Source organism: Gopherus flavomarginatus, chromosome 10 (assembly GCF_025201925.1).
Source record: "Gopherus flavomarginatus isolate rGopFla2 chromosome 10, rGopFla2.mat.asm, whole genome shotgun sequence".
Classification (NCBI taxonomy): Eukaryota; Metazoa; Chordata; order Testudines; family Testudinidae; genus Gopherus; species Gopherus flavomarginatus.
Window position 1 is genome coordinate 72,792,418 of NC_066626.1, and position 24,317 is coordinate 72,816,734.

A 24,317-nucleotide genomic window follows, 5' to 3' on the forward strand; every position below is an offset into this window, starting at 1 on the left:
ATTTAACCAGCCTCAAACAAATAGGATCCATTAAACCAGGGGATCTGATGCTATGTGGTTTCACCAACCATTGCTACCCTTAGAGGAGTCATGGGGGCTACTGCAGCCTGTGCGGGAAAGGTGCTTTGGTCTCTGGTCTCTGCAGCGAAGTGAAGAAAGTGAAGAGCCAGCTGCTTGGACTGTTCACTGATCTCCTGGATTTGGTCCCTACTGATGGTTTAGGCCTTGTCAGTGCCAGCCAATCTAGCCTGCATATTGTTAGTGAATGGTTTATCTAGGAGTAAGGACCAATGAACCTTTATTCAGATAACTGCCCTCGTAGTTCATGTTTTTGGTTAATGGTAAACAGTGCCGGATTCTATTAAGTCCATATTGCTATTTTTAGCTCTCGCAATCTATTTCAGTTAGTTAATAATCTTCAGAGCTAGTCTATATAGTTAAAATATTACACTTTTCTAGTCACCCTACTCCTGCGAGGTACTTATAGTTACAAGGGGCTGAGGGACCCAGCACTGATCTACCTCCAATAGCAGGCAACACTTTTACAATGGGATAAAGATGGGGTGGAAGATTACTTCTCTGCTCACTTGGGTTCTAAGTTCTCAGACCACACCTCTAACCCTTGGTATTTGAATGCCACTGCATTTTTTTATTTGTTTAGCAGGATTCAAATCCATGACCTTTGACATCATAAAACTGCTGAGCCATAGAGCCCTCTGGATGAGAAAGTTTTAGTCTGGTCTCCTCTTTCACTTCCCAGTATGCAAAGGGTAGCTTGAAAGGAACAGCCAAAGAAAGCTCACTCAGGCTCTGCCGGTTTTGAACACAAAATATCGCACTGAATAAAAACTGGTGCCATGGGTAAATTAAGAGCATTGGTGGCAATGACAGTTTAGGCTTTGAAAGAGGAGCTAAGAGCAATTTTAACAAATACAAATAACATTCACCTCATTGTGGGCCGGTTTCTGAGAGAGAACCTCTGTGAAATTAGTAAGGCACTTTCAGATCCTTGGATGTTAATGAAAGGGGGTGGAATTGTGTCTTTAGATATAACGGGGTGAAATCAAATAGACTGAATAGCAGGGAAAATATCTTAATGGAGAGATCTCTTTGATCATGCAAGAATCTCCCAAAAGAAGTGTGAAAGACCATTTGCTTGAGACATTTAAAATGAGACTGAACAAAGCTCTAGGAAATATGTAGGCAGGCAGGTGGGTGAACAAAATGACCATATGGTCTTTCCATGTGTAAATTTAACTATATATAATGTCTACTAGATTAGCAAAAAAGATAAACATTAATACTTGTAATTTAAATAGCACAGAAGTAGAAGTGCCTTACAAGTACCCGCAACTTAAACCCTCAGAAAACCCTTGAAAACACTTAACAGATAGGTAAACTGAGGCACAGAGTGGGTCAGTATCTTGCCCAAAGTCACATTTGTATCTGAAACAGGAGTAGAATGCAGGAGTCCTGACCCTCAATTCCTTGCTCTAATCACCAGATAAAAATTGTGCTTCTTGCACATGATATTGCAAACAGATTGCTTTTTGTAATAACATGATTATTTTACCAGCACGTGGCTATTTTGTAAAGAGAACAGTGATTTGTAAAGAATTTTGGTCATCACATTTCACACGTTTACAGATTTCAACGACTTCAAAAAATGATCTGAATGCCAGAAGTGTGAACATAAAAAATGACCTAGCAATTTTTATATTACACTCATTAGAAAAATATATCCTTCCTTGCTTTCTTAATCTTTGCAGCAGACATATGTTCATATCATGATTTGGATTAGCAAATTCTGAAAAAGGTACCATTCATGATCATCCTGATCGCCCTAGCAACAGGAAAATAAAGAAACAAAGAAATGGTTTTCTGTATTATACAAAGCATAACACATTGTTTGAAAGCAGAATAATAATGCATAGAAGCTTTTGCATTTACACAAAATCTTGCCAATCTGATTTTGTTCAGCTATATTTAGTCTGGACAACCAGTTGTCTACAGACAAAAATGCTTGGAGAGGAAATTTCCTGCAAATAAATCTTTTTTTTTTTTTTTGCGTGTGTTCTACCTTACCTGCAGCTCTGAGCCAGTGGCCCCTATAATTGTTCATGGAAGCACTGCCCAAAACATGGCAGGTCCAAGGACAATTATATTCATAAAGTTCTTTGAAGAAAACGTGTTCAGTATTAGGGATTAAATTCAGGTTTGGTGTAAGTAGCTGACACCCTACTGACATCAGTGCAATTCTGCCCACAGGTACCACAGAACTGAATTTGTCTCTAGATAAAAAACTTTTCAGCGTCCCCATGAGGTTAATTAAAGGAAGGTTACTTATCAGAGTTGCAGGAGCACTCTTGTTATATAGTCTCTGCAGGTCCTCACTTAGATAAATAGGGATCTGCAGAGGCAGTTTTATGTATGTAGAAATATTACTATCTCCACCATTTTACATATGGAGAAACTAAATCAGTGATCTCAAGTACTTGCTGAAGGTCACAGGAGTCAGTATAATTGGGTGAGAACCAGACTTTTTATTTTGCAGGAAATTTCATGATTTTAAAATGTCTTCTACTCCAAAATGGGGGTGAAGGAATCTATATTGCTCACAAAATGGAATTCTGGGGGGAAAAAAAACATTTCATTCCAACAAAATGAGAAAGTTTTGTTCTTATTTTGACTTTTTAAATTTTATATTCTGTGATATAATAGAAAACTTTTTTAAAATGAAACACAAAGTAGTTTCAAAACAGAAAATCAAAATGGAATTTGAAAATGTCAATTCTGTAAAATTGCCACAAAAAGCATTTAATTTCAAGTCAATTTGACATTAATCTGAGTCTGCCTGAACTGCTTTGGTGCCTCATGGGAGTTGCAGTTTGGGTGCATCATGCTCCTGTTCTCTTCTATAGGCTGGGCTCCCTGGCTGGACTACATATCCGATGACACACTAGTCTCCCCTCCAACTGAGCCATTTTGGTGCATCATGGGAGTCCCCTGACTGTGGTGCATCATGGGAGATGCAGTCTGGCTAGAGATCCCAGCCCAGAGGGGAGAATGGTGGCACGAAGCACCTGGACTACAGTGCTCATGAGGCACTATAATAACTAAGCTAAAATGAAACATTGTGCTATTTCCAAATTGAAAATTTTCAGAACATTCTGTTCTGTGAAAAATTTAGATATTTTGACTTTTTACCCTGATTTGGTTCCAAAACAAATGTCAACATATTGGAATTACCCCCAGGATAGAAATTCTGATTTCCAATCAGCTCTAATAAACAAGGAAGCAACTGGTTGGATGGAAAACGTCAATGAACACCTAGAATCTTCAGTCAGCAGTGCTGGTGATGTGGTAGGTAGCACTCTCCTGTCTGGCTTAGTATGAACCAGTGTTGCTAAGGATCACAAAGCCAATGAAAGTGCTGCCTTTTGGATAAGATATAAAGCTGAGGTGCTCAACACTTGTTGTCATTAAAGAGGCAATTTCACACATATAGAGGTGACAATTTTGGTGTCTTCCAACTCAGGAAATAATCTGTCTACCTACTTCTCCCCTGTGCCCCAGTTTTAATCAAATATAATATTTTTCTTTTCTTAGTGCCCCCAAATTATTATTTTGTGCAGCTACATGTTAGTGACAGAGTTACTGAGTTGGCTCAGAGGCAGCAGCAGTTCAGTGGTGACTGAAGCTTTACCTCTCTCAAGGCTGTTGTGAGGGGCCATTAACTAATGTTTGTGAAGTGCTTTGAGATTCAAGGCAGAACAGTGAAGTACTATAATCTCTCTTTCTCAAGGCAGAGCATGCTTTCATTTGATTGTAGTTTGATCACGTCATATACCTCCCCGTACACTGATACACCAGACACTGCATAGTTTAGAAAATAAAATCTTACATGTTCTTCTTCAAACTGGTCCCCACCAAAGGCAGCCACACAGGGTTTGATACCTCCCGTTCCAAGAGCAATCAAAGCCAGGCCAAGCATGGACAGAACCCTTCAAATAGGGAGGAAAAACTTCAGCACAGAACCCCTTTAGGATAAAGCAGAGCACTCTAGCTACATCTTAAACCAGATGTGTCATTTATTAATCTGCACATAGGCTGTGAGTGAAGAGCAAGCTGAGATGGGCTAGGAACAAAAGAATTATCCCCAACCCCATCCCAAACCATCAAAACATAAACCGAACCATTGCTTTCGGAGTGTTGGATAAACTCAATTAACTTTGTCGTTTTCTTGCATTTCTGAGTATCAACCAGGTATGAAAGTAGAAGTGCAGAGATGCATGAGAAAGTCAATTTCTGGTCCAGCTGGAAGCAGGAAGTACCAGAGGTCAAGAGAGAGAGTGAACTTTTTCTTGTAAGATTTTCAGGCCAGATTTGCCAGCAAAAAAGGTTTTGATCAGCATCACTTTTGGGTTCTTTCTGCACCCAAACTCCTAACCTAGTGAGATCCATACATTGCTAATTGCAATCAGACAGTGGCCTTCCAGAATGCTTCCCAGCTAGCTTTAAAATACATGGGGTTGGACGGATCCAGGGAACTTAGAAAGGTGTCTAGTAAATCTGATGTTGTTTTGCCTGTTGTGCACATTTTCTGAGCTGTGCCCAGCTAGCAGTTTATCAGACATGCCAAGAAGCGAGTTGGGGAACTGTACTGGGGAGAAGACTGATTGAAGCTCTGGAGGGAGAGAAGAGAGATGCACTGAAGAACAGATAGGTTCCTTAAGTTGTGGTCCTGCCAACCTGTTTTGGAAATGTGCTCAAACTGATGATTTCATGCTCCACTGACAGACACACACAAAGTTGTTTGCACTTTCCCTAAACTTCACCCACATCATTCTGCCTGAATTTTTCTTAGCTGGTCTCGAGACTGGCCATTATCTCTAGTACAAGTTATCTGCTTGGTTTACAATTATGAAGCTGCATAAACTACACGATGTATATGAATAAAAGCATCTTGTGCAAATCCCAAAGGCTGGTGGCCTGACAAAGGGAAGACACAATTAGAGATGTCTATTTGGGAGCTGTATAAATGAATAACCATAATAATGTATCAAAACACCAGTTCGAAGACTTACTTACACATGAACAACCTGGTTTCCCACAGTTGGTATCGCACCAACAGACTTTATCACGTGGCCAATCACATAAACAATGGAGAGGTAGATAATCGTCCTAAGAAAGAAAACAGTAGCAGCTGAATACTTGTTGGGTAATTTATGACCTGCAAACAGAATGCATGTCTGCATTTCCTGATACAGTGGGATTGCTTGACATTTGCACTGGTAACTGGCCAGTCCACAGCATAGGCAATTCCCAGGCCTGTAACTTCTGTGTCAGCATTGAAAGTGTCATAGGAAAGAGATAGGCAAATGGGTTCAGATGGTGGGGTTAAAATTAACAGAGAGGGACAGACATTGCTTTGTGCACACACAGATCTCCAGGTGGAATTAACTAACCATGTTCCAATTCAAAATGTTGTTTCAGGTGGTTATCCAGGTCATATTTAGTTGATTAACACACACAGGCATTTGCCAGCTCACCTGCCAAATGAATGCGTACTTTGGAGGGTGCATATTGTATGCTCATACACTCCAAAGAGTTACGTTGTGTCTGCGTTTCAGGCAGATGTTTTTAAGAGCAGCATTGACAGATGCAGTGGTTAGGATAACACAGTGTGATGAAAGCACTCTGATGATCCCATTCTAACAGCAGCTGAGGCTCCAGAAGACAACTTGTGATCCAATGGTCACAACAAAAGTTGGGAACCAGAGCAGCCCTGAATGCGTTCAAATCCCAACTGACTCAGCTAATTCCTAGGGATGTAAGAATTGCCAGATGGGATCAGACCGATCTAGTCCAGCAGACTGTCTTCGGCCACGTCCAGACTAGGGTATTAAAATCTATTTTAGATACGCAACTTCAGCTACGTGAATAACGTAGCTGAAGTCGAATTTCTAAAATCGAGGTACTCACTCGTCCAGACGGCGCGGCATCGATGTCCGCAGCTCTCTGTGTCGATTCCGGAACTCCGTTCGGGTTGATGGAGTTCCGGAATCGATGTAAGCGCGCTCGGGGATCGATACATCGCGTCCAGACTAGACGCGATATATCGATCCCCGAGCAATCGATTTTAACCCGCCGATGCCGCGGGTTAGTCTGGACGTTGATTAGTGGCCAGTATCAGCTGCTTAGGCAATAACCCTGCAATAGGCAGCTAGGGCATAACCGCCCCGGGGAAAGTTTCCTCTGAACTCCTACTACTTAAGAGATCTGCTTGAGGGTTTATATCCTTCAGGTCACCGACACCCTTGTATATCAGTGAACTCAGCTACTAAACTTGAGTAACCAAGCTGCAAAATAAAACCTCCCATGTTACTTTGTTTGTTTGAATGGACAAGGGAGTTTGGAAGCTGGATTTTAGCATAAGGGAAGAGGATGTCGGCGGCCTGTTGGGAACATGCTAGCAGAAAGAGGAATCCAAACTGGTTTTCTCTTGTTCAGAACCTTGTTTCTAGGACAGCATGAAGTGGGAAGTCCATGCTCAGTTCTGGAAAAACGGGAGATCTTCATGTTGTTTTTGAGAAGACAATATGGTCTAGACATCAGAACACAAGACTGGGAAGAAGAACTCCCGGATCCTTATCTCCACCTCTGCCACTGACCTTGGGCAAGTCACATGTTAATCTCTAGGAGTCTTGTGGCACCTTAATGACTAACAAATTTATTACAGCATAAGCTTTTGTGTGCTATGACCCACTTCTTCAGATGTATGGAGTGAAAATTACAGTAGGCAGGCATAAATATACAGCACAAGAAAAGATGGGAGTTACCTTACCAAGCCCGGGGGAGGGGCTGGGGAGGGAGTCAATGATTCAGTCAGGGTGGATGTGTCCCTTTCCCAACAGCTGACAAGGTGGTGTGAATGTCAACACAGTAAAAATTATTTTTTGTAGTGCTAATGATGCCAGTTGCATCAGGGTGGATGACCCATACTCAACAGTTGATGGGAGATTACGTCTTGTAGTGACCCAGCGATTCCCAGACTTTATTCAGGTCTAATTTGATGGTGTCAAGTTTGCAAATGTACCTCAGATTCCTCACCTGTAAATTGGCAAAATAATGGTTGCGTACCTCAGAGGGGACTTATGGGATTTAATTTGTTAATCATTGTAAATCATTTATTGAGCCTCAGATGGAAGAGAAATACAGAGCATTATTAAAAGTAGTGCTCCAGCATCTTCTCTCTCTCTCTCTCTCGGTTTTTATACCATGCCTACCACCGTGCTCTACAGGTACCTTGAGCCTCATGGGGTATCTTTGAATCCTGTGCCTCATCACCATAATACTGTGCCACCATAATACACACATCATGATTCCCCACATGCGAGTGCTGAAGCACTTCTTTTATGGCAGCCCTGAAAACGATAGGCTTCGGCAAGCATATAAGCTGTTCACTCCTTATTGGAGGGGTAAAGCTGGTGGTTTGTATATTTGAACTAAAGAGGTTTCCTTCCTTACTTGAATTTTCCCAGCCATGTGTCAGCGATGAGAGCTCCAATGACAGGTGTGAAATAACACAGGCCTGAAAAGGCATGGTATATGGTGGTGGATAAGTTGTCATCCCAGTGGAGGAAATTGAGAAAATACAAAGTCAGCACAGCTTGAAAAAAAGGAAACAAACAAAACAGGTCAGATAATCCATACACACAACCAGGCAGGTGAACAAGGTGCGTTAAATCACTGTGACTAAGATCAACTGAATTGTTTGTATAAGACTATGATGCACACAATGGCATGGAAAGAATTAAAAGTCTTGGACTCGTCTTTGTGACTTTTCTTTCCCCGCCTGTCTTGCGGTCAGGTATCATTACACTTCTCATTAGATCCCTTTCATACTATAGTAGTAGGGTCCCTGGCTAAGATCAACTCCAGTACCTCCATATTTAATATCATGAGTCCCTCCTACATGAACTAAAGGAACAAGTCATCATCTTGAGCACAGACGCTGACTTATAAACTCCTTAACATAGTCCAGCTTTTGGGGGCGAGACAAAGACCCACATTCTGCCAGTGTGCAGTACGCTCCCCCTCTGCCTGAGGACACTTGCCCTGAGCATCAGTGATCCACAGCAGTTCAGTAGTTACATGTGGACAGTGAGGTGACATGTAATGTGCCTGTTTTCTTTTATGAGGCTGATCCTGAGTTCAGCTGGGGCTTTGTCTTATACAAGGACAGGATCTGGATGTCTGTCACCTGAACGTGTTCAGTAAGGGTGATACTCACTCCTTTTGGGTAAGGCTGGCATAAAGACAGGCAGGAGGTTTAAAACCACAGGGAAAGGGTAGCATGGTGGGCAGTTAGGGTGGAATAGCCATGTGGTAGATCTCCATATTATCCTGTGCAGCAACCAATGTTCAAGGTCAGTTTAAAGGGAGACCAGGGCCGGGCTACAGGATTTGCGTTTATACAGATCCAGCTGCTTAGAAACCTACAGAAGCATGTGGAACAGAAGCAGCTGCTTCATCAGCCTATGGGCTGGAACAGGGGCTGTCAAAGATTGTGCTGCACCCTGTAAGCAAAGGTGACCCGAGGAGGCAGTGTTGGGATCAGGTTAAGACTAGGGCTCATTTTGCTACCGTATCAAGGATTAAGATTTGGATCAGAATTCATTATTGCCCACAAATCTGCAAATGGCAGATCCCATATGGCAAGGCTGTCCTGAAATCAGCTGATATTTGATGGTGGAAATCTAGCAAGATCAATTGAATCTCTGAGACTGCAACCTCACGGGGAGGTTCCAGCTATGTCAGATAGAAGCCCCCTTCCCAGTCTGGCATCTGATCTGAAACCAAACCTGTAGGTGCAAATGTGGATCCATGGTTTCAAATCTGACCCTCCCACCCACTGAAACTGGAAGGGGTTCTGACTGGCTAGTCTGGTTTCAGGCCCCCTCTATTTGGAAGTGTATCGATGTCCTGAGTGCATACCGGGACATATTTTTCTGCCAGCCCGATCCTAATCTCTGATTTTACACAAGCAAGTTTTGGGTGAGCATGCCCTTGCCCACATAGTTTCCTACATTGCTCGTGTAAATGCAATAGGTGCACACACAAATCAGTTTATGGACCAACTCAGAAACCACGGGAAAACCTGATCCAGGATGTACATGGGGTTTCAATTAGTTAAACTGATACTTTGAAGAACTCTCTCTGAGTCAATGTGCAGTAAAGCAATGGGCATATATTTGAAGACAACAGACCAGGGTGAGGGGGGCCCTGCCAAGAAAAGCAAAGCAGGGTTATTAGATACACCGTGTACCTTTCATGCCATAGTAGGAGAAGCGCTCGCAGAACTCGTTCACCACGATGAAGGCAATGCTGAGCGGGTAGTTGGTGCCACATAGTTTCTATGAGAAACAAATAGGAACATGCTGGCTTTGTGAAAAGCAATGGTCCCAGCAACGTCTTCCCATGCTATATGATGTCACGGATGAGTCCAATCCAAAATCCCACAGCCAAACACCCCAAATTCCAAGGAGATTAACATCCACATCCCAGCCATGTAATTCTGGCACCCCATTATCACCACACACTAACATCAACTCCCCAAATGGTATTGAGGATCTGGTGCTGCAATATTTGTGACAATAGTTCAGGGCTTTGCAGTTTCCATCCTACTGTCAGAGATGGCAGACAGCAAGGAGGGCTGTGTGAGCTCATGGGATTTTTTAAAAAGGCATGAAAATGATGGGGTATGGATGACATGGGATGGAGAAAATTGCATGCTGAGAACTTGCTCCCAGTTATCTTTGCATGATTCGTTTCTGCACTACCATGCATTGCCAAAACTTCCCCAAAGACAGTGCAGTTGCAAATTGCACACTGGGATACCTACACATGGTGCACCGCACTATGCAGAGACACAAGTACTCCTGGTGAGTACCTGTAGAAGCCAACTAGTCATGCACGAGTGATATATTAACTGCAGTGACTTTATGCCAACATAACTTGTGTCAGCCAAAGTCCGTAGTGCAGACACGGCCTGATTTGTGGGTAAGGCTCCGTGTCTGTCACTGAGGTCATGGAAGTCATGGATTCCGTGACTTTCCTCAACCTCCATGACTTCTGCAGTGCCAGTGTGGCTGACCCCTGGGCCACCCAAGCAGCTGGCTTCAGGGCCAAATGCTCAGGTGGCTCCGGGGACAGCCACACCAGCCGCTGTTCAGGTGGCCCCTGGCAGCCGTCCCAAGGTGGCTGGAGCAGCCATGGTCTGCTGGCCCCTGCAGCGGTCCCCAGGCAGCGCGCTGGAGAAGCTGCAGTCCACTGGCCCCAGCAGCGGTCCCCAGGTGGCCGGCTGGAGCAGCCGCACTCTGCTGGCCCCAAGAGCTAGTGCCGATGGCCCCAAGCATCCCCCCAAGATTTAGTCACAGGTATTTTTAGTAAAAATCATGGACAGGTCATGGGCCATGAATTTTTGTTTATTGCCCAAGACCTGTCCATGATTTTTACTAAAAATACCCATCACTAAATCATAGCCTACTCATGGGTGGTGTTTGTGTTTTTAATTTCTTAAAGAGCCATATTATGGGGCCAAAATGACATGAGATCTGGTCTTCCCAGTAGATTTTAGCTCCTGAAGGATGGAAATACTGATTTCCTCTTTTTTCAGCCTCAAAAATGGCTCACAAAACACAAATACAGATGCCAAAATAGATGTTTATTCAAGCATGCCCAAATATTGAGGCATTTTGGGTTTATTTTAATTCCTGGAGTGACAGAATATTTTAACCTCAAATACCAGTGTAACAATACTTTTTCTTTTTCTTTTTTTTTTTTTTTTTGGCCAGGCATGTACAAGAACAATGAAAGACTGTATGAGTGAATTAAAAAAGAATAAAAAATTAAACCTTCAAGAATTTAACCCCATTTGTCTAAACACAAATATTTTGGTGCATCATTTCAAACACATTTTTCATCTCTTATTTATGGGATAAAGACTTCAGCCATCATACCTGTTTCTTCAGAAACCTTCTGACCATGTGCCCAGGTTGAGCAACTGTTATTAATGTTATTTACTATTTACTCTGTAGCTATAAAGTCTGGAATATGCTTTGTATGCAAAATCCTACATAAGGTGGCTTAATTTCTCAGATTTGTGCACTAGCACCCCTTGTTAATTAACACCCAAAGCATAAAAACTTGTAAATATTGCAAGTGTGGATGCACGCCCAGGCGCACACACATACACATTCACACCCCAGAGTGTAATGTCTGCCTTTCTCTAACAAGTTGTATGTAATCAAGAAAAAGCAGAGAAAGGGAAGTATGCAATTCTGTCTTATTTTGCAAACAGAAATAAAAGTACACTACATGAACATTTCTGCCTATCCAAAAATTTGCAAGAGAGTCCTGATTTTCACAGTCCTGTGCGGCTAGTGTGCAGAAAATTTTAAAAGTTACAAATTTAGGGCCCAATTCTGCAGACGCTTATTGCCACATGTAGCGATTACTACCCACTGAAAGTCAAATTGCACTTCTCACATCAGTGGTCACTAACAGAGCTGTGACTTTTTGGTTCTCTGGTTACTTGGAAAAAATTGGGGTGAAGGGTGGAATTGCTTCAGGTCAACCAGAAATAAAGTCTCTGACAAATCAAAAAAATCATTTTGGGGCATGCAGTGTTTTGTTTGACTTGAAGCAAAACTTTTCCTTTCGTTTTGAAGGATTTTTTCATTTTCTAATTTTTTAAAATAAAATTGAAGTAAATTTCAATGTGAAAAGTCATTGTGCATCAAAGAAATCAAAATGTTTTGTTTCAAACAAAACAAACATTTCAAATGAAACAAAACATTTTGATTTTTTAGGGAAAAAAATCATCTTTTCTTCCAACCAAAACAATGGCAAATTCAAAATGGATTTGTAAAATGTTTTGGTCACCCTGACTGCATTTTTCAGTGAAAAAAAGTTTCATCTGAAAAACTTCGCCCAGCTGTAACTACGAACGCTGCGTGTAGCAATTGTCTGCAGTATTGGGTCGTTAGTTTTGGCTTCAGCATCATGATGTGGCAATGTTGTGTTGCGAGGAACCAATGAAGTGGTATCTTCCCAAACTGATGTTGCATCAGCATGCGATGTCATCTAGGAAGCAGGAGGCGGCAGCATAAAACCAAAGGCAGGCTTGACAGTTAAGAAATGCTGAGTCGTTGTCCCAGCTCTATCACTGACTTGCTCTGTGGCCTTGGGGCAAAACTTTTAAACTTGGGTATCTAAAATTAGACAACTTAATCCATACTTAGGACAGCTTCTGCCACACTTACTGACACTGAGTAGTAGCACTTGACTCTCCAACTAGTCCCATTGAAATCAGTGGTGCTGCTCTTGGAGTAATGAGCTCCTCAAAAGTATACAGAGGTGGAAGAATCTGTTACCTAGATAAGGGCATAATTTGCAGAACTGTTGAGCGCTCACAGATCCCAAGGAAGTTGACCCTTGTCACCTTTGAAAATCAGGTCCCATATGAAGGTGTCTGTATATTGATTTAGGGCCCAGATCCTCAAAAGTATGTTATAGGTGCCTAACTCCCATTGGCTCTAGAATTAAAAGGAAATATTCCCATTTACAAGCACAAAATAGCAGCTGTTTTTATGGGCCGCAGAAGTCAGGTCCAGAAAAAGCAAACTTCAGGCTCAGTGGAAGCATGACAAAATGCACAGATCTCAATCGCTGGATGAGAACTAGCCTGAGAGGCAGCACACATGTCAAAGCTGCATGGCGAGAAAATGATTTGCTAGATCTGCCTTTAAATCTGCCTTTAAAGCTGAAGATTTTAACCAGAGCCTCTCACTCTGGAGACGGAGCACTGGAATGTGCGGCAATGGCCAGTGCTAGCATCACATCTGTTTCACTGCTCAGCAGCATCTGGAAACTGCCTCTGTAGTGGCTTTACAACAAACTGTGCAAATAAATAGGCCCACTGCGGAGCCCCTACACTCCTCCCTGCCCTCCAAATCTTCACTTCAAAGGAACTATTCTGCAAGAGAAGGAGTCTCCAGGAAAAAGGCAGGAATCAAAGCTGCATTTCCCAAAGAATCTGACAGCTCATTTCTCCCCATAAACTGCCCTTTCTTAATTTAATCAGGTTAGCAGAGGGGATTTTGTTTTGAGTTTTTAATGCTAATTCCAGTCCAAGGCAAGACGGAGTGTCTATCTGCAGGCACAGCACGACAAGGGAAGGAACAGAGTGATCCTGCAAGGTTTGGAGTGAACAAAACAGAAAGCAAAAAAAGGAAGCCCGATGTCATACTCACCGGGGATTTTTTCTGAGAAGAGAAACCTCCTCTGGGGGGATCATCTCCTGCAGGAAAAAAAGTGAATAAAGTTTCCTTGGATTTGTTTTTCTGAAAAGCGTTCATCTCCCTTTTCGCCTCGCCTGACACCATGGTATGTAGCTGTTCTGAGTTGACTGGAAGACTTCCAACCGCAGGACTTGGAGTTTGATTCAGTTAAGTTAACCCTAATCAAGCACATTTCTGCACTGGTGGGGATGATACTAGGAATGACAACAACAGAGCTGTTGTAGTAGCTCATCCTAAATCACTAATGGATTTGGGTTCTCAGCACTTTGCATTGTTTGTTTGGCACTCCCCTGGCTATCGTGCATGAACTAGCCCGACAAAGAACCGTGTGCCACAGACATATGATCCCAAGAACAAATGCCAGATCCAAACACCTCTGGAGCCTGTTGAAACTCAGATTTAGGAGCAAAGTTTGCATCTCAGACCAGTCTCAGTAATAACAGATTTGCATCTGATGAAGTGGGTATTCACCCACGAAAGCTCATGCTCCAATACATCTCTTAGTCTATAAAGTGCCACAGGACTCTTTGCTGCTTTAACAGATTTATTAAATTCTTTCCAGAGCTAACAGGTGGACTGGAGAAAAGTACCACATGGATAGCACAGTGACAACATAAAAGATATTACCTCATCCACCTTGTCTTTCTAACAAGCTACCTGTGGGTTATACTTGTGATGTCCACCTCTGCTGCACCTTTCAGACCATAGCCCTGATGGGTTCCTGAACCCCATTAAACAAGTCCCACTCTACTCTCAGCATATAGATACACTTGATATTTTCCCCACATTCAGCTCCCCACAGCAATCCTGCAATCCCCTGTAGAACCATTTAATTTGCTGCCCTCACACAGATCCCTCCCCCATACTCCACCAGGACAGCCCCAGGTGGACCCCCCAATTCACTGCCCCATTTCCCCCTGAGAGAAGGCCTAAATCCCTCCCCCTGTAGAAATCCTTCAGCAAGTTCATTCTGGAGGCCTCCTGATGTGCTCCCCATGGTGCTGAATGACTCCTGCATGGTGCAGTGATCCCTTGATTCCCACTGAAGACGATGGGAGTTAAAGGTGCTCAGCTCCTTGCAGGACTGGACCAATAGACACCCAATGCCCTTTGCCTATATACGCCCCTCCCCCTAAATCTTCTGCACGGGACTCTGTGGAGCTCTGTTCCACAAAATATATCCCTGATGCATTGGCCACACTTGCAATACTGCCGGCCATAAAGCCCCATATCCATTCCCTCCTGGAATTTCCCATCTTGCATTTCCACACCCACCAAGGCTCCCTGAAGAGCTCCTATCCCCCCTTCCCCAAGATCCATGACTTTGCCCTGTCTAGAGACACCTAGGTCTGACCATTACCATCTTGTATACGGACAACCAGACACTTGTCCAACACGAGCACAGGAAAACTGCCTTTTGATCATAAAGGGAAGCCCCACCAATTTCTTGCTGGCTTTACCCCTTGCACCTTAATCATCAGTAAGAACACATCTTCTCTTGTGAAGCAGACCAGCACAGGTTGACTTCAATGCACTAGCTGAGAAGGTGGTCCGGTCAGAATCTGGCTGCCTCTGTGCAAGATACACTGCATTGGTGGGGATGCAGCACCCCTAGCTGCTGGCACAGCTGTGAGGAAAGATCTCCTGTCCTCACTTTTGGATGCTTATGCTGACTCCATAATACTGCAGGCCTGTCTCCTGATTATTAATAGTCACAATACCTTACATGCCTTCACAGTAGAGCCTTTCATTTGAGGGTCGCAGAGCATATACAGCGGATCATTAATTTAGTCTCCTGTGAGGTGGGTAATATTATCCCCATTTAACAGATGAGGAGACTGAAGCACAGAGAGAGAGTGACTTACGCACAGTCACCCTGTGAGTCAGTCACTAGACCTAAATGTCCATTTGAAATATCTCTCTTGATAATTATGAGTCGGATCCAGTGCTCACTGAAGTCAATGGAAAGACCCACTGACTTCAGTGAGCATTGCATCAGGACCTAGCTGCTTTTCTGGTGTATCATCAGGCAGCCCTGCCACAGAAGACTCTGGTCTTCCACCAATGCACAGGTTTGCAGTGGGAACTCCAGCAGCAAATGAGCTAGACCAGTAATAAAAACAGGATGGAAAATGTGGGACTGGACTCCCATGCTGCTAGCACAATGAGATGCTTTGATTTTTTCACAGTCTTGCACCTACTTATCCTGAGCACGTGAACAACCCCAGGGCTGCCAAGAGTGGGTTTGAGCACCGGTGAAAATTTTTTGGGGGCCCCCCAGCAAGGGCGGACCAGCTAAACAGGGCTGTGTCATAAACAGATAGTTAAGGGTTAATGTCTCTTTTACCTGTAAAGGGTTAACAAACAGGGAACCAAACACATGACCAGGGGACCAATCAGGAGACAAGATACTTTCAAATCTCAGTGGAGGGAAACCTTTGTTTGTGTTTTTTTGGGTTTTGCTTTGTTCTCTCTGGGCTCTGAGAGTGACCACACATACCTACAGGCTCTCCAATCTTCTATTCCAATTTTGTAAGTATAAAGGTAGAAAGGCGGTATAGTCTTTTTCTTTGTTTTCCTTTATGTGCAAATGTGTATTTGGCTGGAAGTATTTTAAATTGTATTTCTATTGGAGGAGGCTGTTTCTCCAATTTCTTAAGCTGACAGACCCTGTAACTTTTTAGCATCTAAATTGCAGAGATAGACCTTTTACTTTTTTTCTTTCTTTTTATTAAAAGTTTTGCTTAAGACCGGTCTGATTTTTTCCCCTTGCTGAGGCTCAAGGGAATTGAGTCTGTACTTAACAGGGAAGGAGAAGGGAGGGGAAGGGTGGAATCCCTTTGTTTTAGATTCATGGAGCGTGAATCTGTCTTTCTCCCCAGGAGACCTAATTTCTCTGCGTTGTGATTCTAGGGGTTTGAATCACAGTAATCTTCCAGGGTAACCCAGGGAGGGGAAGGCTGACAAAGGCAACGGTGAGGAAAGGGGTTTACTTTCCTTGTGTTAAGATCCAAGGGGTCTGGGTTTTGGGGGTCCCCCAGGGAAGGTTTTGGGGGGACTAGAGTGTATCAGGCACTTGAATTCCTGATTGGTGGCAGCTTATCAGATCTAAGCAGGTAATTAAGCTCAGGGGAATTCATGCTAGTACCCCAGTTTCTGGACTCTAATGTTCAGATTGGGGAAAGGTACTATGACAGGCTGACAAAGCCAGGAAAGCCAGGCCCCGGGCCCGCCGGGCCCCAGTAATTTGTACCAGCTCCCTCGCTTCTCGTTGGCCGCGAACAACCCCATGCTTTACATAAGATAAGTGATTTACTTAGAACCAGTAAGAAAACTTGTATCAGGTAATGGGCTTAGTATACAACTTACCAAAAGCATTGCAAAGATATTTACACAATTGATGACCAACAGAAATTAGCAGACAGAAGTGGGGAAAAATTCATACCACCAGCAATCAGTGTTATTTTGTTTTACAGGATGCTGAAAATGAGGCTTGGTTTACACCTAAAACTTTTACCGTATAGTGAAAAAAACCACACACCCCCTAGCAATAGAGCTATGTTGACAAAGTCCTCCATGTAGACACAGCTATGCTGACAGAGGAGTGCTTCTATTGGCATTGCCAATGTCATTCAAGGAGGTGATGTTCCTACACCAGCAGAAAAACTCCTCCTTTCATTGTCTGACATTGCATCTACACATGGTGCTAAGCCAACCTGCTTGTGCTGAAATAGGCTCTGTAGTGTAGATGAGCCCTGATTCTGCAGAATTAAGAGAATAAACCTGAAAATAGCTAAAATAAGGGGAGATGCAAATGAATACAAAATAAGACTTGATCATCTATGGTTGTTGCAAACGCCTTAAATTCTGTTAAGCTGATTCTCCGGTTAGTTACAACAGTGTCAGTAAAGAGGAATTCAAGGGACGGCAATGGAGTGACACTGGTCTTAAACTAGTGCAAGTAAAATTATAATCAGACTCAAGACTTTGTACATTTTAAGATGGTTCAATGAGCCAGTATTTGGATCTGGACCCAGATTAATTTAATGGTAGACTAGGGGGTTGGGTTGGTTTCATTGATGTCAAAAACCTCATGAGCTGTTCCTACAGATCTCAGCCCCAAATGGCTGTCTCAGAAGCCTTCTACTGTAGTGGGACTTGCAAGATCAGCTGTTTGTTGGTCTCCTCTGAATTCCTTCCAATTGCCAAAAAAGGGCTGAGAACTGAATTCAGCATTCCAGGCTCAGTCTTACCATCAGGGCCATCCTTAGGCACCCACAGCATACGGGGCTGCGTAGGGCACCTGAAAATTTGGGGCATCACTGGGTCTTAGTGGCCACTCTTCTGGATTTCCTATCCCTGTTCTGACCCTTCCGGCAGGCTCCCACAGCTGGCTGCTGCAGCCTGGTGATTCTTATTCCGGTAACTTAAAAGTGAAAAGGCCTTCCGGTGTGCCAGATCTATTAGCACAACACTGAAACTTACAGAGTCATTCAAGTGGTAATGAAGCCATTTAACAGGCATTTGCCAACCCCCAGGTATATAATCAAGTGTTTACTCAGAACATGTTAGTCTACAGGATCTTAGGGCTTGTCTACATCAGAAAGTTGCAGCGCTGGTGAGGGAGTTACAGCGCTGCAACTTAGGAGGTGTACACATCTGCAGGGCACCACCAGCGCTGCAACTCCCTGTTTGCAGCGCTGGCCGTACTCCCGTTTTGTCTCGGGTGTAGAGGATCCAGCGCTGGTGATCCAGCGCTGGTAATCAAGTGTAGACACTTACCAGCGCTTTTCTTGACCTCCGTGGAATAAGCAGGTATCCCAGCATACCTGAGGAAGCCTCTGGTAATCAAGCTGGTCTCCTTCCCCGTCTTGCTCTCGCGTTCCCCGAACCCCGAGCAAGCAGGTCTCCTTCCCTGCGGTTTGCAGGGTGGTTCGGGGAACGCGAGAGCAAACCGCGGCGAAGCTGGTCTCCTTCCCCGGTTTGCTCTCGCGTTCCCCGAACAAGCAGGTCTCCTTCCCTGCGGTTTGCAGGGTGGTTCGGGGAACGCGAGAGCAAACCGCGGCGAAGCTGGTCTCCTTTCCCGGTTTGCTCTCTCGTTCCCCGAACCCCCGAGCAAGCAGGTCTCCTTCCCTGCGGTTTGCAGGGTGGTTCGGGGAACGCGAGAGCAAACCGGGAAAGGAGACCAGCTCCGCCGCGGTTTGCTCTCGCGTTCCCCGAACAAGCAGGTCTCCTTCCCTGCGGTTTGCAGGGTGGTTCGGGGAACGCGAGAGCAAACCTCGGCGAAGCTGGTCTCCTTTCCCGGTTTGCTCTCGCGTTCCCCGAACCCCCCTTGAAGCCGCCCAACAGCGCTGCAGTGTGGCCACATCTAACACCACTTGCAGCGCTGGTTGCTGTAAGTGTGGCCACTCTGCAGCGCTGGCCCTATACAGCTGTACTAATACAGCTGTAACAACCAGCGCTGCAAAATTTTAGATGTAGACATGGCCTTAGTTTAAAATTTACTTTAAAAATATTTCATTAGTGAGTTGGTGAAGATTATAAAATCACATCTCGAAAAAATCCTTGCATAGATTTTTAGATGCACAATCATATTTAGCCTTAAATGCTTGGATCTTCAAACATACCGTTTTTTAAATAAATCCTTCAAAAGACCACTGTTATCTAAAATACATATTTTAATTTTTAATTACTATAGTAAAAAAAACAACTTGCTTCCAAAGTCTTCCTGTCCTTTCTGTCCATCCCTTTCTCCCTTCACACAGCCCCACCTCCATTAAAGAGCACCCTTAAAGGGACAACACCCCTTTCCTTCCAGATAGCTGGACAAACAAGTTTCCCTTTCTTTACTTCTGACTACCTGGGGAACTACTTTTAAAAGAACCCTCCAGCAAAATCAGTGCCTTAGTAAGATATAAAATCCTTTGCTATTCCTAAAATCTTTGGAAACATATTTTTTAAGGTTGGTGAAATTTCATAAACATGTCTATTGTTATGGAGATCATACAAAGTAAATTCGTGTTCCCTTTTTCCAAAAGCAATGAACATTGTTATGAACACACTCAACCTCTGTGACTGATTAATTTAAAATAATGTCTTTGTTTCAGTAAGTTAAATATGTAGTAATCTGGAATGATTACTTTATGAAGGCTTAAGAGTACATTTAAACTATAAAACAGCTTAGAAATACTGATTAAGAAAATGTAAAACAGAAGAGCTGCATCATGTATTCCATAATATTTAATGTTGTATTCAGCAGGATAGCTGACTCTCCCTTACTACGAAGTTTTTGAAAATAAATCTCTGACAAACTTCAGGACATATCAAAACACCTGTGACTGACGTTTTTTATTCCCAAATGTAGTGCTTTTAATTAGGTACCTTCTGCATGGCCATTCTGCATGAGGGAGAGGCTACAGGGGTCTCTGTGGGGAACTGAGACTCTCTGCCACCGGGAGGTGGGCCAGGTTGGGCTGCCGTCGGGCATAGGGGCAACAATTTAATAATAGTGCATAGGGCACCATAAATCCTAAGGACAGTCATGCTTACTACCATGTAACCACTTCTCTGTTTTGTGATATGCCTCTGCGTGTCCCTACTGAGTTGGAGGGGTTTTGTTGCTATATTGCATCATGAGCAAATATCTAATTAATAATTCACAGTCACACACAGAGATAGTGTGTGTGAGGCAGGAGTGCAATTCTTCCTCTCCCAGAATACCTCCATTTTCCACCTGATACATTAATTTGCATTTCTCTGGCCTGTGTTAATTTAGGCCCATATTCCAACAAGCTTTCTTAGTTCCCCCAAATTTGCTTTTTCAAAATCCTTCAAGTCCTTTTGTCATTTTGCAGTACATAGTGCTCATCCCCAAGCCGCTTCAATGAATACTTCACACACTACCCAGGCCTAAGGCTTGTCCCAATTACCACTGAAGTCAGCGGAGGGTTCCCATTGACTTTAATAGAAGTTGGATCAAGCCCTAAGCTTCTCAGCTCCCAGGCTATTCTTCCTTGAAATTGACATGGAATTACCTGTGGTCTATTACACCATTCCTTGGCATGCTACACTGAAGTAGCTCATGGTCAATAATAGCAGATACATGTTCTATTAATATCATATGGCCAATCAATTCTAATCAGTAAGTGCTAGATTCAGAATCACTTCTTTTCAGGGTAGATTTCCTACTTTCTGGATAACAGAGTTGTTCTTTACAATGTAACTGGGGGAACTGTTTAATGCACCTCTGAGTTACAAGCACCTCAGGAACAGAGGTTGTTCATAACTCTGAAATGTTCGTAACACTGAACAAAACATTATGGTTGTTCTTTCCAAACTTTACAACTGAACATTGACTTAATACAGCTTTGAAATTTTACTAGGCAGAAGAAAAATGCTGCTTTTAACCATCTTAACTTAAATGAAACAAGAACAGAAACAGTTTCCTTACCTTGTCAAATCTTTTTGTTTTTTAAACTTTCCCTTTATATTTTTACTAGTTTAACACAACACTGTACTCTAGTTGCTTTGTATGTGTGTGTGTGTTTCTCTCTCTGCTGCTGCCTGATTGCCTACTTCCAGTTCCAAATGAGGTGTGTGGTTGATCAGTCAGTTTGTAACTCTGGTGTTCGTAACTTTGAGGTTCCACTGTAGCTGTAATTTCCACCCCACAGATGTCTGCACAGTACTCGTAGGGGACAGTAACAGCATCCTACGGTTCTGAGTTCGTAGATACCAAAGCCAAAAGGGACCACTGTGATCATCTAGTCTGACCTCCTGTATAACACAGAGGCCATAGCACTCCCCCAAGAGCAAATCTTTTGGAAAAACATCCAATCTTGATTTTTAAACATTGCCAGTGATGGAGACTCCACCATGACACTTGGTAAGTTGTTTCAAATTCATTCAAGTGAATTAACAATTAGGGCATTTTTCACTCTTGTCCTTCTCCGGTCCTGCAGATCTGATACCCACTGCAGTTTCTCGTTTGCTTTTGATTCATTGGATCCCCGTCTGAAGCATGACAAAGTGGGAAATCCTGGTATTTTTGTTATGGCTCTACGGCAGGCTGCTGTGTGTTTGGTTGTTGTGATGTGCGACTTGCAGTGGAGTTAGATCACAAGGGGGCTGTTATACGTAGAACTCCATGTGGATACACACTTATATCTGCAGATGTGGATATCTGCGGTGCTGCAGAGCTCTACCGGGAACCACAGTGGGGAAAGGAGCAGCACGTCGGGCTGCCACTCCCAGGATATTAATTTGTATTCGAGCAGAGATCTAGTTAGAGGGACTGCGCCAAAAAAATAAATAACTGAAACAGATAAAAGTCCTGGAGGAAACAAATAGAAAGGCTATTTATTGGGGAATGCCCCTAGTCTGGCTCCATCCAGGAATATGCTAAAGCCTGGGATCAGAGGAATTCTCAAAGAGCCTAGAAAAGACAAGGTGATTGGGCGAATTAGGAGGGGCTACCCAAGGTATGTCAGTAAAAAGCGGACAGGCGAGTAAACACACAGAGACAATTGACAGGCTGGTTCTCCTGACTCTTAAGGTCTAATCTCCCTTAGTCAGCACCACTTCCTTAGGTATCTTACTTACTTTCCACCTGGCCAATGCATCTGTGTACACTTATTTCCACTCTGCATCTAGAGAAGATTTGCTACTAGTAATATCATTCACTGCAATATTTTCATTGTTTTGCTGATCTTCTTTTTGACTTGATTCAGAGATTCCAAGGCCAGAAGGGACCATTGTGATAATCTAGTCTGACCTCCTGCATAACACAGGCTAGAGACCTTCCCCAATATAATTACCAGAGAGATCTTTTAGAAACACATCCAATCTTGATTTAAAAATTGTCACTGATGCAGACTCCACCACAACCCTTGGGAAATGGTTCTTAAGTACTATTTTGTCTCCTCCTAAGACAATAATAATATAACACCCTATGGAACCTTGAATCCAAACATTTTTATAAGAGTAAATTTTCAGATGAACTGAGATACAGAGGGCCAGATTCTTAATTGATGTAAAACATCATAACTGCATTGACTGAAACAGAGCTACACTGATTTACACTATCTGAAGATCTGAGTCAATGAAGTTAAGTGATTTGCCAAAGGCTAAATAGCATGTTACTGGCGGAGTCAGGAACAGAACCCAGGAATCTTGAACCTCAGACCCACATTCTAACCACTAAGCCCCATAGCCAATGAAAATGAAAGAAACCGTATTCTGCTAGACTCATCAGCATTTTCTTTGCATTCTCTCTTCTTTTTTTTTAAATTAGCAAGGAAAACAAATATAAAATTTCTCACCAGTTTGGTTTTTCTTTGCTGTTTCCTTTGTACCTTTCTCCTTTGCCATGTTTGCAATTTTCTGTGCTCTGTGTGATCCCAACCCTGAGTGGCTGAAAATTAATTTTGCTGAGTGATCCTGCCTATCTATTTAACTTTTGTTAATGTTTCACGTTACTGTAGTGACAAGTTAGTCACCAAGAAAATGCCATTGGACAGTCTTTGATTATTCACCTTCAAGAGGAGCTGAAGTTATTTATTCTCAACTTCTGTAAACAGAAAATCATGCATGGACAGGCCACACATGTAAACTATTGGTAAATTACAATCAGAATGTTCCCTATGTTTTTCATGGTAGACATTCTTGAGAAGTCACATTTAGTTTCAGCTGTGGCAGGGTGGGGTAGGGTAGGAGGGTGTTAAATAGAATTATTATGCTGTTGAGGGAACAGGCTTTTGACCCAAGACTAATTAGGCCAGCTCTACGGTTGGCATAATCTAACATAGCCCTATTGACCTGGATGGAGCTACTGCAGTACACAGCAGCTGCAGATCTGGCCTTACCTGAGTGAATGCGACAATAGTTGACGCTGTTCCGAGAGGGGCTTCATCAGCTCTTAACAGGTCAACTTTAATTCTAAGCTCTTCTTGCATCTGGTGTGTTAGCCTTTATTAAATTGATGCCCTATTCATCATGCACAGAGCCCTTTCTTCACCTCCCCCGCCCCCCCGTACTTTAATGTAGCAAAGGCAATGATTTGTTACATTAAATCATTTCCTGTATACAAATCATTTCCTTTGCACAATTTTTTTACTTGCCTTTCATGTTTCTCTTGAACTAACCTCTAAAGGGAAGCCACAGTATCTCCCTACAGAGAAATGAGTGCCTGTCTTTCCCTGCCCTCCTGCCGCCCTGCCCCCCCCCGATGAGCCACTACCATCCCCCAGTGGTGACCCAAACATCGCGATATACTTAAAACAATGCGAGTGTGCTAATCCACAGTTATCAGTGTACATCAAACAATAGGAATTTTAATAAACAGAATCTAATTTTCTTGGGTTTATTTATAATTATTTATTTTTCAAAAACCCTATAATAAAAACGTTATCACTTTCTATTCTAGTCTATAGGGCTTTTCAGTAGGGGAAGGCCCCTTCTCCAGACACACTTTAAACAGTCAAATGAAGGGGAAATGGCTTGCAGCAAAGCTCAATTGGCTGAGCAGTGATGTGAAATACAGGTCTCCAATGACCCCTTTGTTGCCACATCTCAGGGCCTCTAATCCATCCTCATCCTCTTTGAGCTGTCCTCTGCTTTGACACTGCTGACCACAGCCTCCTCACCTGCCCTGAGTTTCCATGATCCTGTCCTCTTTTCCTCCTTCCCCTAGCCCATCTCATCAGCATCATCTCCCAGCTTGATTCTCACAACCTCCTCTTTTCCGGCCTCCCAAGCTTGACTCCAATCCCTCAATCCATTCAAAACACGGCTGCTAGGATTCTCTCTCCATCATTCTAACCTCATTACCCCCATTCCCCTTCTCTGCTGATTTACCCTTTTCCCACCATATTATAGTCAAACTTCTTGGCTTCTTCTTACAGACTTTTCACAGCTTCACCCATCCTTACTTTTCTGCTCGTCTATGATTGC

General features: G+C 43.2%; 1 protein-coding gene across 2 annotated transcripts in view; it reads right to left on the bottom strand.

Annotated features, from left to right (window-relative positions):
* The window catches only part of SLC15A2 (solute carrier family 15 member 2), a 65,876-nt gene extending 43,101 nt beyond the window's left edge, over positions 1–22,775 (bottom strand). The window contains exons 1-6 of one of the 2 annotated variants that reach the window (XM_050917050.1): positions 22,688–22,775; positions 13,320–13,366; positions 9,332–9,419; positions 7,531–7,672; positions 5,092–5,184; positions 3,905–4,004 (exon numbers count right to left, since the gene is read on the bottom strand). In XM_050917050.1, the coding sequence (XP_050773007.1) occupies positions 3,905–4,004; positions 5,092–5,184; positions 7,531–7,672; positions 9,332–9,419; positions 13,320–13,366; positions 22,688–22,736 (519 nt within the window). In that variant the 5' untranslated portion in view covers positions 22,737–22,775. Of the gene's footprint in view, positions 1–3,904; positions 4,005–5,091; positions 5,185–7,530; positions 7,673–9,331; positions 9,420–13,319; positions 13,482–22,687 lie in introns of those variants that run through there. The other variant, XM_050917049.1, reaches the window with a different exon arrangement.
* Positions 22,776–24,317: the final 1,542 nt, after the last annotated feature.